General features: G+C 20.1%; 5 protein-coding genes across 5 annotated transcripts; all 5 read left to right on the top strand.

The window, feature by feature from the left end:
- Positions 1-953: 953 nt before the first annotated feature.
- Positions 954-1,974, top strand: PY17X_0300600 (PIR protein; the record flags this gene model as incomplete). Its single annotated transcript, XM_022958021.1, has 3 exons — positions 954-968; positions 1,101-1,799; positions 1,888-1,974. The coding sequence occupies 3 exons, from the start codon at positions 954-956 to the stop codon at positions 1,972-1,974; spliced, it is 801 nt and encodes a 266-aa protein (XP_022811417.1).
- Positions 1,975-4,320: 2,346 nt separating this feature from the next.
- PY17X_0300500 (PIR protein) lies at positions 4,321-5,467 on the top strand (the record flags this gene model as incomplete). The annotated part of the gene is made up of 3 exons (XM_022958019.1): positions 4,321-4,335; positions 4,437-5,318; positions 5,402-5,467. 3 exons carry the CDS (start codon positions 4,321-4,323, stop codon positions 5,465-5,467), a joined length of 963 nt encoding a protein of 320 aa, XP_022811416.1.
- Positions 5,468-7,411: 1,944 nt separating this feature from the next.
- Positions 7,412-8,363, top strand: PY17X_0300400 (fam-b protein; the record flags this gene model as incomplete). The annotated part of the gene is made up of 2 exons (XM_022958018.1): positions 7,412-7,480; positions 7,650-8,363. 2 exons carry the CDS (start codon positions 7,412-7,414, stop codon positions 8,361-8,363), a joined length of 783 nt encoding a protein of 260 aa, XP_022811415.1.
- A 2,647-nt stretch (positions 8,364-11,010) lies between these two features.
- Positions 11,011-12,085, top strand: PY17X_0300300 (PIR protein; the record flags this gene model as incomplete). Its single annotated transcript, XM_022958017.1, has 3 exons — positions 11,011-11,025; positions 11,133-11,915; positions 12,005-12,085. The coding sequence occupies 3 exons, from the start codon at positions 11,011-11,013 to the stop codon at positions 12,083-12,085; spliced, it is 879 nt and encodes a 292-aa protein (XP_022811414.1).
- A 2,512-nt stretch (positions 12,086-14,597) lies between these two features.
- On the top strand, positions 14,598-15,759 carry PY17X_0300200 (PIR protein; the record flags this gene model as incomplete). Its single annotated transcript, XM_022958016.2, has 3 exons — positions 14,598-14,612; positions 14,738-15,604; positions 15,694-15,759. 3 exons carry the CDS (start codon positions 14,598-14,600, stop codon positions 15,757-15,759), a joined length of 948 nt encoding a protein of 315 aa, XP_022811413.2.
- Between the last annotated feature and the right edge of the window lie 1,120 nt (positions 15,760-16,879).

The raw sequence follows: 16,879 nt of genomic DNA, 5'->3' as shown, positions 1-16,879 counted from the left end.
TAAAGTGCAATATACCAATATAATATACATAGTTTTCTATTATACTTTAAATTTTGTATCAATACTTATTTATGTGTTATATATTTAATATTTACTAAGTATTATTTTAAAAATAACTTCCATTCAAAGACTTATGTAAACTTATAAATACGGCGCCAATGCTAATTATCGTTTTAAACTGTGGAAAAGAAGTGCAAATATATTATAAAATTATCTAATAAGGTATATTTCTAAATTTATGTATATAGGAATAAACATAAAGTTATTGGACTCATTAAAATGAATTATGAGTTTATCTATATTAAATAAAAATAATATTAAAATTATGTATATGCAATTAAAAAAGGGAACAATGCAACTTATTTTGAAAATATTATAATTTTAGAAAAAACTATATTATATATTATAAGAAACAAGTATATAAATATTTAATATATTTTAAAAAATGACTATTTATATAATTTTAAGGATAGAAGTAATAATATAACTTTTTATTTTTTAGATTTATAAAATATTTAATTTTTGAAAGAAAGTCATTAAACCATAAGATATGACATTGTTTCTTTCATACGCTCACCCATGAATACAAGGAAATACACTTTAAATTCTTTATAAAATTATATCCATTTTTATAATAAACTTATACCAGATGTTAGTAAAAATAACATTTTTTGCATAATATTCATCATATCTATATTTAATCAAAATGTATTAAGCACCCCTATATTTAAGGTAATTTAACTAATTATCATAAAAAGGAATAGAAAATTTATTTGTAATAATATTATTTTATTATTCTATATTAATTTCATTATTAAAAAAATTATATTATATTTAACTACAGACAGTTATTATATATAAGGTTAAATTATTTGCGTCACATATTGGGTGCAGTGTATATAAAACAGCATGATTCTACTCAATTTACAAATCTAAAATAAAATTTCATCACTATGGATAAAGACGTGGTATGTGCATTTTTAATAATAATTTCCTTTACATTTTTTGATATTGACCATATATAAATATCATTAAACTTTATTTTAATAAATTTTTCAATAATATACATTTCTAATAATTGTTTTTAAATGTTTTCTTAGTGTAAAATGTTCAAGAATGTATGGAAGGCTTTTCCCGATGAATTATACAATAATAAAGATTATCAATTTAAAGATGATAAACCTTTCAAAAAGTATTGTAATGATAATTGTAATGATAATCTCGGAAAAATTAATGCTGTATGTTTATATTTTTTGAATGAACTATTTGGGGATTCTTCTTCGCTTACGAATCATAATAAGATTAATACTGTTGAATACATTATGCTATGGTTAAGTTATATGTTAAGCCTAATCGAAAATAAAGATAGCAACGTCACCAATCTAGGTTTTTTTTTTAATATATATATAAATGGTGGCAATTATTATAATAGTTATGAGAATATTTTAAATCAAAAAAAACATTTTTTGAGTATGGATAGTAATATTATATCTAATTTTTATAAAGCATTTAAATTATTATGTGAAATGTATACTAATTTTGATGAAGACAATCAAACTTGCAAGGAATATTTGGAAGATAATAATGAATTTATTAGCAAATATGAAAATCTTAAGAAAGATCCTAATATTAATAAAGATAATTCCTATAATCAATTATTGTCTATTTTATTAAATGATTATAATAATCTAAAAAATAAATGTAACGGTACTTCATCCTTTTCATCGATAGCAAGCAAATTATTCATAGTTTTATCGATATTTGGTGCAATAGGAATTTTTTTGGGAATTTCTTATAAGGTAAATAATAAGGAATTAAAAAATTATTTTAATTATATATATGCAAACGTTAACAAAAAATCGTACATTTCTTAACATTTTATATTAGTATTCATTATTTGGATTTCGGAAACGATTTAAAAAACAACAGATAAGAGAAAAAATAAAAAATATAAAGAAGAGAATGAATCATTAATATATGATTCGAAGAGAGTGACAATTTCAGGAATAGTAATAATGATTTATATATTTTAAGAAACAGTCTATTTGGAAGTAATTTTGATCATAATTTTTATGTTGTTTTTATGTTGTGGAACCCATATTGGGGTTATGGTTAAGTATTATATTATACTCATTTTTTATAATTTGAACAGTAATTAAATATATGTACCATCCAGTATGTTTTATCGCGAGACGAAATTCAAATATGTAATTAAAAAAGGGGTACTGCCATTAATATGAAAAGGCTCACATCACATTTTTTCATAAGTTATAATATATATAATTTATTGTTTTTATCGATTTAATATGATTAAGTAAAACATCTATATTTCATATATTAATATAGATATTTACTATACCATAATTGTCTACTATATAAAACTTGTTAGGCAAGGGGGATATTGGAGTATGCATGATATAATATGTTTTCCTATTTGATGAAATATTTTATTTAGTAAAACTTATTATTTGCATCATATTTATTTTAATTTAAATCATGTTATCAAATGAACTGTAATAATAGATATTCATAAAATATAGATGCATGTAATATCGATCGAAAGTCAACAATATAACGTTTTCTATAAAATACTATTATGCTTCTAACATTTTTAGTAATACATAAAAACTGCATTATATATATTGTATTTTTTAAGTTTTAATTGTAGTTACTATTCTCTTTTGTATTTACATTGTATTAAAATTAATTATTATTAATAGGATTTCTTTATACGCTTTAATTTATTTATCATAAGGTATAATATTATATTAATCACTATTAAATTTTAAACTTTATAGTTTTGAGGCTTAAATAGATTACATATAAAATAGTTAAAAAATAAAATATAAATATATTAATAAAAGTTCATATAATATTTTGTTCTAATAATTTTTCTAATAATTATAAATAATATGATAGATAAAATTAAAGCTATTATTATATATCTATACATATAAACTAGTAAAATATTATACTAATAACTAATATTGAAATATTGTTTTATTGTGGAAAATTCATATAATTAAATATTAATTTTATCGAAAAGACAAATAATAACCCATTATAAAGGTATCAATTTATATATTTTGTTAAATATCCAATTTGAATTTGTAGTTTTATATTATAAAAAACTGGATAAATATAGAAAAGGATAATGATTCAATTAATGCTAAACGCCATTTTATTATTGTTTAATGAATCATCTTTAATCACAAACAGCATTGTTTTATCATAGAATTAATAAAATACAGAATTTTTAATAAATTATTTGTATATACATCGATAACTGTAATAATAAAATATATGAGATAAAAATGAAATATGTAGAACATTTAGCGAATATTTATTTAAATTTATATAGTAAAAGAGCAAATATATCTTATCTCTCTCCTCTTAAAGGGCAATATAACAACCTAATATACATAGTTTTCTATTATACTTTAAAAATTACAGCAACAGTTATTTATGTATCATATATTTAATATATATTAAGTATTATTTTAAAAATAATTTCCATTTAAAGACATATTTAAGCTTATAAATAGCTTAATAAGGGTTCAGTCCTAATTGTTGTTTTAAAGAATGGAAAAATATGCAAAATATATTATAAAATTACCCAATATGGTATATTTCTAAATTGATGTATATAGGAATAAAAATAAAGTTATTGGACTCATTAAAATGAATTATGAATTTATTTATATTAAATAAAACAATATAAATTTATGTATATGAATTAAAAAAGGGAGCAATGCAACTTATTTTGAAAATATTATAATGTTAATAAAACATTGGTATATAGTATTAGAAACAAGTATATAAGTATTTAATATATTTAACAAAATGACTATTTATATACTTTTAAGGGTTATAATAATAATGTATTTCTTAATTGTTTCGATTTTTTCAGTACATTAGTTTTGGGACATCATTTATTAAAACACGAAATATGACGTTGTTTATTTTCTATATTAAAGCATATGTATAAGAAGATAAATTTTTAATTAATTACAATGTTGCTTTAATTTTGTGATGAGATTATACCGGAAGGTATTAAGGATACCAATTTATGCGAAATTATATTATATATATAATAAAAATGTATTAAATGCCCCCTAAAATAAGGAATTTTATCTAACTACCATAAAATTATATATTGTTCCATATTGTCTTTAAATTGATATTAAGAATAATAATAAGATGTTTAACCACAGACAATTTTATATTATGGTTCAATTCTTTTATCATTTATTAAGCGTAAAATATATAAAATAATATAATGTTACATAATTTACATATTATAAACAAAATAAAATTACAATGGATCATAAACTGGTATATAATTTTTTTAAGAAAATTTGCTTTTCATTATATTTTATTTTATAAGAGTTTTATTAACATATATTTTTATTATATTTTTTTAAATGTTTTCTTAGTGTGGAAGGTTTGATCATTTGAGAAAAAGCTTATCTGATGAATTAAACAAATCTGCAAATCTTGATTTTTATAGTAATGGGAGTATTAGGGATTACTGCCCTAATGGAGATTCAGGAGGCAATAAAGAATGTAAGACCGAGCTTGATAAAATTAAGGCTGGATTTATATGGTTATTTGAACAAAATATTGTTAATAGGGTTAGTAATTTAAGCAAAGAACAGACTGATATATTTATTATATACATTATTATATGGTTCAATTATATGATAAACCTAAAACCAGATAATAACACCAATAACCTAAATGATTTTTATACTAAATATACAGAAGGTAACACGCATTATAATTATTGTAAAAAAAATAATAATGATTGTAGTAATACATTAAAAGAAAAAATGGGATATAAGAGTTTTAAGGAAATCATAGATAAAAGAAAGGATTTGTTGAATAATAATTTTGAATATATGCCTAAATTGTATGATGCATTTAAATTATTATGTAAAATGTATACTGAACTTGATGCAAGCGATAAACAATCTAAGAAATATTTAGAAAATGCTAAAAATTTTGTTGACAAATATGATGAACTTAATGTTTCTGATATTGCTGAAGATAATCCTTATTATCAAGTATTGTCTACATTATCAAATGATTATAATAACTTTAAAAATTATTGTGAAAAAAATAAAGTTGATTGTAGCGATATTCCATCACTTTCATCGATAAAAACAACAAAAAATTCGGAAGAAGTTTCTGAACTTTCCGAACTTTCTGAACAGAGTTTTGAAGATACATCATCAAGTTCGTCGGTAACAAACAAATTAATTCCAGTTTTATCTATATTTGGTGCAACAGCAATTTTTTTGGGAATTTCTTATAAGGTAAATAATAAGGAATTAAAAAAAATATTATATATATGTAAACATTAACGAACAACCGTACGCTTCTTAACATTTTATATTAGTATTCGTTATTTGGATTTCGGAAACGATCTCAAAAACAACATTTAAGAGAAAAGCTAAAAAAATAAAGAATAAAACTGATCATTAATATAAGATTCGAAGAGTAATGGCTATCTCAGGAATAGTAATAATGATTGATATATTTAAGAATCTGTCTATTTCGAAGTAATTTTTGCATAGTTTTTATATAGTTTTTATGTTGTGGAACCCATATTCGGGTTAGGGTTAACTATTATATTGCATTTAATTTTGTATAATTTGAACACTAATTAAATATATGTAGGAAATAAATTATTAAAAATATGTACAGGATAAGTTGTAGTTTTTAATATTTATATTAAGTCTAAATATGTATGAGAAAAAATGAGGATGAAGATTACTATGAAAAGGAACGAATAAAGTAATATATTTTGATAATTATAAGAATTTGATTTCGTGTTAATATAACTTAATGGTAGATCCGATGAACTATTTACCTTTTGTACTTTATTGCTAATTTGGGGGTATTGGTTTATGGGTCAATTGATCAAATATTGGAATCGATATAAAAAGATGATTCCAAAATATTGATTTGATCCTAGAAGATAACGTTGACTTAAATAACTACAATGCATAATATGAAAATCTGGTAGAGAAGAAGAGGAAGTAAGGAAAAACGATGAAAAAAGTCGTAAATTGCGTCGACGAAAAAATGGTATTATTAAATATATACAAACTTATGCAGGGTAATACTGTGCATTTATTAATTTATTTTGCTTATTGATTTTTTTGTTTATAAAAAAAAAAGCGATTATTTATATGATAAATTTAATTAACTTATATTTGAAGTCGAATTTAAAAAATATATAAATTTAAATAATAATAAATAGTAAATTTGTCTATAATGTAAGAAGTATTGTATATATATGATACATGTCAAAAGTTTATTTCTTATTTGATAATAAAACATAAAATAAATTTTCTATATGATGAAATTATCTATTATAAATTAATTATAATATTTATTTGTCTTTAATTATTATTTATAAAAATCAAAATATTGTATTGTTCAAATATAAAAGATGTCTTAGCATCTGCTAAATGAATATGATGAAAATAAAAGTTAATAGCATTAATTATTTTTCATTTTTCAACTTGAGATAAAAATAAATTGGTATCATATTCAATATATTGGTTCTATATGTATTATTTTTGTGATTTAATATTATAATTTGATTATTTGTTGCATTTGAAAATATGAATATTTTATATTATTTTAATATATTTGATGTGTATATTTTGAGATATATTTATAAATAAAATTATTACATACTAATATATAAAAAAATATATTTTTACACAAAATCTGTAAATAAACTGGAGAATATTATTAATATTTCAAATTGGAAAAATATTATAATAAAATATAATAAATTAGAAACGATTTAAGTGTAAATATCAATGATGTTTTGTTAATGTGTTTCATTATGTTTATATTTATTCATATAAAAAAATATATTTAATATTTTATTATTTTAATATATATTTATTAATGTGTTCATATGTAAACAATAATAGAAAAATATAAGTTTATAAAATATTAAAACCGTACCATTAAACACACCAATGTATTATAAATTATATTAAAAGCCTATTTGTATAACAATTTTCCAAAAAATATTTTTTATGAAAAAATTATTATACACATATTTTTTATAATTAAAATATTAAAAATGGTGTAATTTTTAGAGAAAAATTAACATTTATTAAAAAAAAAAAAATAATATTTATATCCATAAATAATTTTAATGAATATAACGAAAATGATTACAACATTACACTAATTAATTCTATATAAAGTGAAAAAAATTAATAAATGAAATAAATTCCGTTTTTTTTAGATATATTCATTTATTCATAAATTTTAGAACAAAAAACTAATAAATATTACAATTTTTGGAATAAATATCAAGTTATCAACATTATTTCAAACTACACATATTATTTCATTTATTTAATGAATAAAATTAAAAATGAGAATCAGTATTTTAAAATATGTTTTTTTTTCAATTATTATTTCCCTTTTTGAATATGCCAAAAATGTAAGTTACACACCATTTTATTTTGTTATTAATGATATTTCATTATAGTTTTCGTATCTATTTGTTTTACATTAACCTTATATTATTATTTCATATATTTGTAAAACATTTAAGTTAAACAATTAAAACTAATTACACACATGTTAATAAATATTTCATTTCTTTTCAGGAATTATACTATGTAAATGAGAGAAGCATATGCCTTGAAAGGAATATAACAAATTTTAGAAATAATAGGATATTAGCAGATGCAGATAATCGATTCGATTTAAATGATTTTTATCAATCCACTTTGAGTCTTATGAATCAATTTAATGATTACATTGATGATGACAAAGAAATAACATATCTTCAAAATACTATAGATTCACAAATAAAGATGCGTAAAGAAAATAATACATTACCTGATTTAAATAATTTAGATAAGAAAACTAAAAAATTAATTGATGAACTTCGAAAAGAATTAGAAGAAGTAAAAAAAGAGATTGATAATAAAAGTGATGGTGAATTAGCAATACAGCCGATATATGACAAAAGAATAATAAAAAAAGATGAAAATAATTATGTATCAGAGTATGAAAATTTTGGACGATTGGAAAATTATGAAAATGTTTTGGGGAGTGAATATGATAATTTTGAAGATAAATATAATGAAGTTACATCAAGTAATGATTATAAGAGATTAAAAATTGATCGAACGTTAACAAAACATAAAAAAAAACTATTTAAGAAGATGCTGATATTTATGGGATCCCAATTTTTGATAATTATATCAGGAGCGTGGTACTTAACATTTTTATTTATACCGCAAATGATTTCTATAATTAAGAAATGGTGGAAAATCATAAAATTAAGCAATAAACTAGAAAAGGAATCAGTATAACCATTCTTTATTATTATGTTTTATTATATTTGTTTAAATGATTAAAAATAATATATTTGATATTTTATGGCATAAAATTTACAATTTTTTACGTTCTATAGAATAATGGAATGTGATTTAATTGTTTGTTTCATTATTATATATATTTGATTTAATATATAACAATTTATCATTGTTTAATGTTTGTCAAAAACTCATTTATCCTTATTTCTATGCATATATATTATATATTAATGGATTTGGGATATACTCATTTTTAGTTAATATTTATAATTATTTTAAATAAACGTAATTTGAACACATTTATTAATAAAATTACAAGCTATATATAGAGTTTAGGGTTCTTTACTATGGTTTATAGTTTTGTTCTATGGAATAGATGTTTTGGGTTAGGGTTATATCTTTATTTTATTTTTTATAATTTGAACACTAATTAAATATATGTATTATCCCTATATGTTTAATCTCGGGATTATGTCTAAATATGTAACCAAAAATGGGTATAAGCTAATATGAAAGGGGGTACATAACAGTTTTTCATGAGTTATAATATATATAATTGAGTATTCATGTCGATTTAATATGCTTAAAAAAATGTCTATATTGTATATATTAATTCATATTATGATATATCATAATTATTTATTATATAAGACTTGTTAATATGTGGTTATATTGAATTATGCATAACACAATATGTTTCTTTATTGATAAAACATTTTATTTAGTAAAACTTATTATTTGCATCATATTTGTTTTAATTTAAATTGTATGTTAACAACCGAACTGTAATAATATATATTCACAAAATATAGATTCATATATATCGATCGAGAATCGACAACAAAACGTTATCTATAAAAGCCATATTATGCATCTAACATTTTTAATAATACAACAAAAATATGTATATTAATAATAAATTAAATAATAGACATATGTATACTATCCTTTTAATTTTCGATTATATATAGTATCATTTTATGTTAATGTTTTAAATTCAAATAATAGAAATAGTTTATATATTTTAATTTATTTACTATAAATGTATAATATTAGATTAACCATTATAATTTATAAACTTTATAATTTTGAGGTATAAATAAATTATATTTTAAAATAGTTAAAAGATAAAATATAAGTATATTAATAAAATTTAATGTTATAGCTTGTTCTAATAATTATAAATAATATGATAGATATAATACATCATTATTATATGCCTATACATATAATCTAGTAAATTACCAATAACTAATATTGAAATAATGTTTTATTATGAACCTTCATATAATTAAACATTAATATTATCGAAAAGATAAATAATAATACATTATAAATGTATCATTTTTATATATTTGTTAAAGATTCAATTTTGGATATTTGGTTTTATATTCTAAAAATATGAATCAATGGTGAAAGGGTTAAAGACTCAATTCACGTTAATTTCCATTTTATTATTTCATATTAACTCGTATTATATTATTAGTGTTTATTGAGTAATAACTTTTTAATATAAAACAACATTACTTTGTCATAGAATTAATAAAATATAGAATATTAATAAATTATTTGAATGTACATACATTGATAACTATATCAATAAGTATATAAGATAAGAATGAGCAATGCATAGTATTTAGGAAATATTTATCTAAATATATATATTAAAATGTCAAATATATCTTATCTCTCTCCTCTTAAAGGACAATATAACAACTTAATTAAACATAGTCTTCTATTATACTTTAAAATTTGCATCAATATTTATTTATTTGTTAATATTTACTAAGCATTATTTTAAAAATAATATGCATTCAAAGACTTATTTAAGCTTATAAATATTGATTCAGTGCTAATTGTTGTTTTAAAGAATGGAAAAGATGGAAAAATATATTATAAAATTACCCAATAAAGTATATTTCTAAAATGGAATATGTAGGAATAAAAATAAAGTTATTGGGCTCATTAAAATGGATTATGAATTATCTATATTAAATAATAATAATATTAAAATTATGCAATTTACATAGAAAATGAAGCATGCAACTTATTTTGAAAATGTTGTAATTTTAGAAAAGACTATATTATATAGTATAAGAAACAAGTATATAAAAATTTAATATATCTTATTAAATAACTATTTATATACTTTTAAGGATTCTAATAATAGAACTTTCTTAATTTTTTATATTTGTGCAGTATTTAAGTTTTAGGATGTTGTTTATTAAAATAAAAAATATGATATAGTTTTTTTCATGTGATCATCCATAAATATAAGTATATACTTTTTAAATTCACTATAAAATTCCTTAAAATTTTATAATAAAATTATGTAGAATGTTATTAGTAATAATGATTTTATGCAAAATTATATTATATATACATATGATAAAACATGTATTAAACACCCCCCAAAACAAAGTAATTTATCTAACTACCACAAACAAAAATATAATATTCTTTTAGTAATAATATTATTATTCTATATTAATTTTAAATTGAAATTAAAAATAATAAAAATATTTTTATATACAAATAATTTATGTATATAGGATTAAATAATTGTATTACCTATTTTAGTATATATATATAAAAATAATATGATATCCCCTTAACCTAGGATTATAAATTATATTCAATAATAATGGATTCTAATATAGTATATACACTTTTTGACATTATATTCCTTATAAAACTCATTAAGTTTTATTTTAATAACATTTTATTAATACCTATTTTCGTCATTTTTTTTAAATGGTTTTTTAGTGTGAAAACTTTGATCTTTTGAGGAAACATTTACCTGATAATTTGAAAGAAAAATCGCCAGCCTTTTTTGAAGATTTGCATAGCCTCAATAATTACTGTCCTAATAAAAACTGCAATACTGATCTCGATAAAATTAAGGCTGGATTTTTATGGTTATTTGACCAAAATTGTTCTAAATCCGAAAATACATATTCTAATGAAAATAATATTAATGCAATTTTTCTACATATTATTTCATGGTTAAGTTACAAATTAAATCAAATCAAAGGACACTATTTCACCACAATAAACGATTTTTATACTACATATTTAAATAATAATCAAGAGTATAATAATCTTATAAATGATTCCCCCAAATGTCCAAATCTTAAGGGAATCATAGATAAAAAAAGTGATTTTTTGAATATTAATATTGAATATATGTCTAATTTTTATGACGCATTTAAGTTATTATGTAGTATGCATAATGATAAGGTAATGAATAAACACGGCGACACGGTGTTAAATAATGCTATTATGTTTTTTAACGAATATACAGAGATCAACGATTATTATAATATTGAAAATACCCCATATAGTCAAATATTGTCTGTTTTATCAACTGATTATAATATTTTAAAAAGTGAACTTGCTAGCAGGATTGATAGTTCTAAACAATTCCCAATTCTTCCAACAGGAAAAGCAACAAAATCATTTTTACGAAATTCATCAATAAAAATTTCAGTAATCCCAATGGTATTTATTTTCTTTGCATTACTTATCTATTTGGGAATTTTGTATAAGGTAAATAACAAATCAAATGAAAATGTAATATTTAAAATGTATACCATCACTACAAAAATAACATTTATTTTTTACTATTTTTATATTAGCGTTCATCATTTGACTTTCGGGAAAGGCTTCAAAGACTCAATTTAAGAATCAAAAAAATAAAAAGGAAAATAAATCATTAATATATAATTCGAAGAGTAACGACTATTTCAAGAATAGTAATAATGGTTGATATATTTAAGAAGCTGTCTATTTCGAAGTAATTTTTGCATAATTTTTATATAGTTTTTATGTTGTGGATTAGAATTGAGGTTATGTTTGTCGAATTCATATTCGTGTTCGGGTTAGTATTATATCTTTATTTATTTTTTTATAATTTGAACAATAATTAAATATATATACCACCTTCGTTTGTTTAATCACGAAATAAAGTTCAAAAGTCCAAATATGCACCTCAAAAGGGGCATAATCTAATATGAAAGAGCTATATAACATATTTTATAAGTTATAATACTTATGTCTAATTCGTTTATATATAATAAATGTGCAATATTATAACTTCGCATTATATATTTTATTGCTAATTGTTGGTTAATTATACATAAGAACCCTTATTGTCTATTATATAAGACTTGTTAATCAAGGGGGTATAATGAATTATTCATGACACAATATATTTCTTTATTTGATGAAATGTTTTATTTAGTAAAACTTATTGTTTGTGTTATTATTATTTTGATTTAAATTATAATTTTCCAACGAACTATATAGTAATATTATATATGAATCTATAGCATATAATTCGATTCATTTTGAACATTCCTCTACATTATAATATATATTTATATTAATATGAGTGTTTTTAAGATTAATCAAACATATTACCAATATATAATTGATAATCATAAACCATAGATTCATAAAATATCGATCGAGATTCGACGATACAACATTATATATAACAGGCATGTTATGAATCTAACATTTTTTGTAATACAACAAAAATCGCACTATATATAATATTTTTTTAAGTTTTAATTGTGTTACTATTCTCTTTTTGTATTTCCTTTACATTTGTATTAAAATTAACTAGTATTAATAAAAGTTGCTTTGTATTCATTGATTTATTTTCTATAAAGGTATAATATTATATTAACCATTATTAATGTTTAAACTCTATATTTTGAGGTATAAATAAATTATATTTTAAAATAGTTAAAAGAAAAAATATAAGTATATTAATAAAATTTAATATTATAGTTTATTCAGATAATTATAAATAATATGATAGATAGAATAGCGTTATTATTATATACCTATACATATAAACTAGTAAAATACTCTACCAATAACTAATATTGAAATATTGTTATATTGTGAAAACTTCATATAATTAAATATTAATTTTATAAAAAAGACATAATAATATATTATAAATGCATCATTTTTGTATATTTGTTAAATATATAACTTGGGATTTGTAGTTTTATATTCTAAAAACTGGATAAATAGAGAAAATGTTAAAGATTCAATTAATGTTAAATGCCATTTTATTATTCCATATTAACGCGTATTATATTAGCATCGTTTTACCATATAATTAATAAAATATAGAATTTTTAATCAATTATTTGAAGGTATATACATTGATAACTACAACAGTAGAATATATAAGATAAAAATGAACAATGCAGAACACTTAGCAAATATTTATCTAAATTTATATATTAAAAGAGAAAATATATCTTATCTCTCTCCTCTTAAAGGGGAATATACCAACCTAGTTACGCATAGTTTTCTATTATACTTTAAATTTGATCAATACTTATTTATGTTTTAATATTTAATATTTACTAGGTATTATTTTAAAAATAATATACATTCAAAGACTTATTTAAGCCTATAATAACATAATAAGTATGAGTTCGTTGTTAATTGTTGTTTTAACAGAGGAAAAGATACGTAAAATAAATTATAAAATTACCCAATATGTTATATTTATAAATTGAAGTATATAGGAATAAAAATAAAGTGATTTAACGCATTAAAATGTATTATAAATTTATCTAAAATAAAAACAATATAAATTTATATAATTTGCATAGAAAATGGAACAATACAACTATTTTGTAAATTTATAATTTTAGAAAAGACTGTATTATATATTATAAGAAACAAGTATATAAGTGTTTAGTCTATCTTATTAAATAATTATTTATATACTTTTGAGGATTATAATAACTTTTTTAATTTTTTATATTTGTGCAGTATTTAAGTTTTAGGACGTTGTTTGTGTTCTATATTAAACCATATATATAAGTATATGTTTTTTAAATTCATTATAAAACTCCTTAAAATTTTATAACAAAATTATGTAGAATGTTATTAGTAATAATTATGTTATTCATAAATTGCATTATATATACATATGATCAAATATGTATTAAATCAACCATAATTTAAGGCAATTTAACAAACACCAATAAAGTAAATATAATATTCCTTTGTAATATTATTGTATTATTATTCTATATTAATTCTATATTATTATTAAAAATAACAATGTGTTTAATACGATAAATGGGGTGGGTATAGGGAACTCATCTACAATATATATTTTGTCAGTATATATATTTTATATAAAAATAACATGATGCAGATTAATATACAAATAAAAAATGAAATTCCATTATAATGGCTGATGTTTTGGTACATTTGTTTTTTTTTAACAATATTTAATTTTATTGCATTATTTGATAATTTATTATCTATATATTATTAATAAATTTAATTTTAACGACATTTTTATTTGATCTTTTTAAATTGTTTCTTAGTGTGGAGAGTTTGAAAGTATATGGAAGTTTTTTTCTGATGAATTGAACGATTCTGGAGGATATAATTTTAATTCTGGAATGCTCAAGAAATATTGCCCTAGTAATAATTGTGATACTAATATCAAGAAAATTAACGCTGGTTGTTTATGGTTATTTAATGCATTTTTTGGCAGATCTGGTACTTCAAATTATGAAGATAGATATAAGGCCGTGGTTGTATGTATTATGATATGGTTAAGTTATAAATTAACCCTAAATCCATCTGATAACATCACCACATTAAAAGATTTTTATTCTAATCATATAGAAAATAACGAGGAGTACACTAAGCATAAATTTAATGATGAAAAGCATACCAGTTATAAGGAAATTATAGATGAAATACAGGACTATATGGATATTAATATTAGTCATATGTATAAATTTTATGAATTACTTAAATTGTTATGTAATATGAATACTGCTAATACGAAACAAAATAGTAGTGATTTTCTACAATGTGCTAATAAATTTATTGATAAATATAAAGAACTCCTTAATGATGATAATAATAATGACAATAATTCATACAATAAAGTATTAAGTGTTTTTTCCGAATATTATAATAATTTTGGAAGTAACACACCTTTTAATAATACAGCAAAAAATCGTCCATCATTACCAACAGAAAAAACAGACAAAAAAGAAGCAGTAAATTCTAAAGTAACTGAAATAACTGTATCATCGAGTGGAACCGATAAATCAAATCATGTAACAGAAACCCCTAGTTCTAACATCACATTGTCAGGTTCATCACTAGTAAATAAATTAATTCCAGTTTTATCGATATTATTTGCAATAGCAATTTTTTGGGGAATTGCTTATAAGGTAAATAATAAGGAATTTAAATATTATTTTCATTATATATATCCAAACGTTAACAAAAAAATCGTACATTTCTTAACATTTTATATTAGTATTCGTTATTTGGAATTCGGAAACGAGGTAAAAAACAACATTTAAGAGAAAAGCTAAAAAAATAAAGAAGAAACTGGATTCTTAATAGTATTAGAATAGTGATTATTTCAGGAATAGTAATAATGATTAATTTATGTTAAGTAACTGTTTATTTGGAAATATTTTTAGATCATAATTTGCATAATGTTTATATAGTTTTTATGTTGGTTAGGGTTAAGTATTATATTGAATTTAATTTTGTACAATTTGGACAGTAATTAAATATATATATTATTCCGTATGCTTAATCAAGAGATGCAGTTTAAATATGCAACCAAAAAAGGGGTACTGTCATCAATATGAAAAAGGCCACATAACATTTTTTCATAATATATAATATATATAATTTAGTGTTCATATCGATTTAATATGGTTAAAAAAAATGTCTATATTGCACATATTAATTCATATTATGATATATCATAATTATATATTATATAAGACTTGTTAATCCAGAGCTATATTGAATTATGCATATCATAATACGCAATATATTTATTTATTTTATGAAACATTTTATTTAATAAACTTATTATTTGTATCATATTTGTTTTAATTTCAATTATATTACGTCAACTGAACTGTAATAATAGCATTATATATGAATCTGAGTTCGAACTATAAGATGATTAATTTTGAATATTCATCTACAGTACAATATATATTCGTATTAATATGTGTGTTTTCAACGTTAATTAAACATATTACCAATATATAATGATAGCCATAAAATATCGATCGAGGTTCGATAATACAACATTATCTATAACAGGCATATTATGCATCTACCATTTTTTGTAATACAACAAGAATCGCATTATATATGCAATATTTTTGAAGTTTTAATTGTAGTTACTATTCTCTTTTTGTATTTACATTTGTATTAAAATTAATTAGTATTAATAAATGTTGCTTTATATACATTGATTTATTTTCTATAAAGGTATAATATTAAATTATTAACTATTAATTTTTAAACTTTATAGTTTTGAGGTATAAATAAATTATATTTTAAAATAGTTAAAAGAAAAAATATAAGTATGCTAATAAAATTTCATATCATATTTTGTTCTAATAATTATAAATAATATGATAGATATAATACGTCATTATTATATTACTATACATGTAAACTAGTAAAATATT

This window comes from Plasmodium yoelii, assembly GCF_900002385.2.
Source record: "Plasmodium yoelii strain 17X genome assembly, chromosome: 3".
Classification (NCBI taxonomy): domain Eukaryota; phylum Apicomplexa; class Aconoidasida; order Haemosporida; family Plasmodiidae; genus Plasmodium; species Plasmodium yoelii.
Note: the sequence above shows the minus strand (reverse complement) of the source record. Positions and strands in the feature narration are given on the sequence as shown.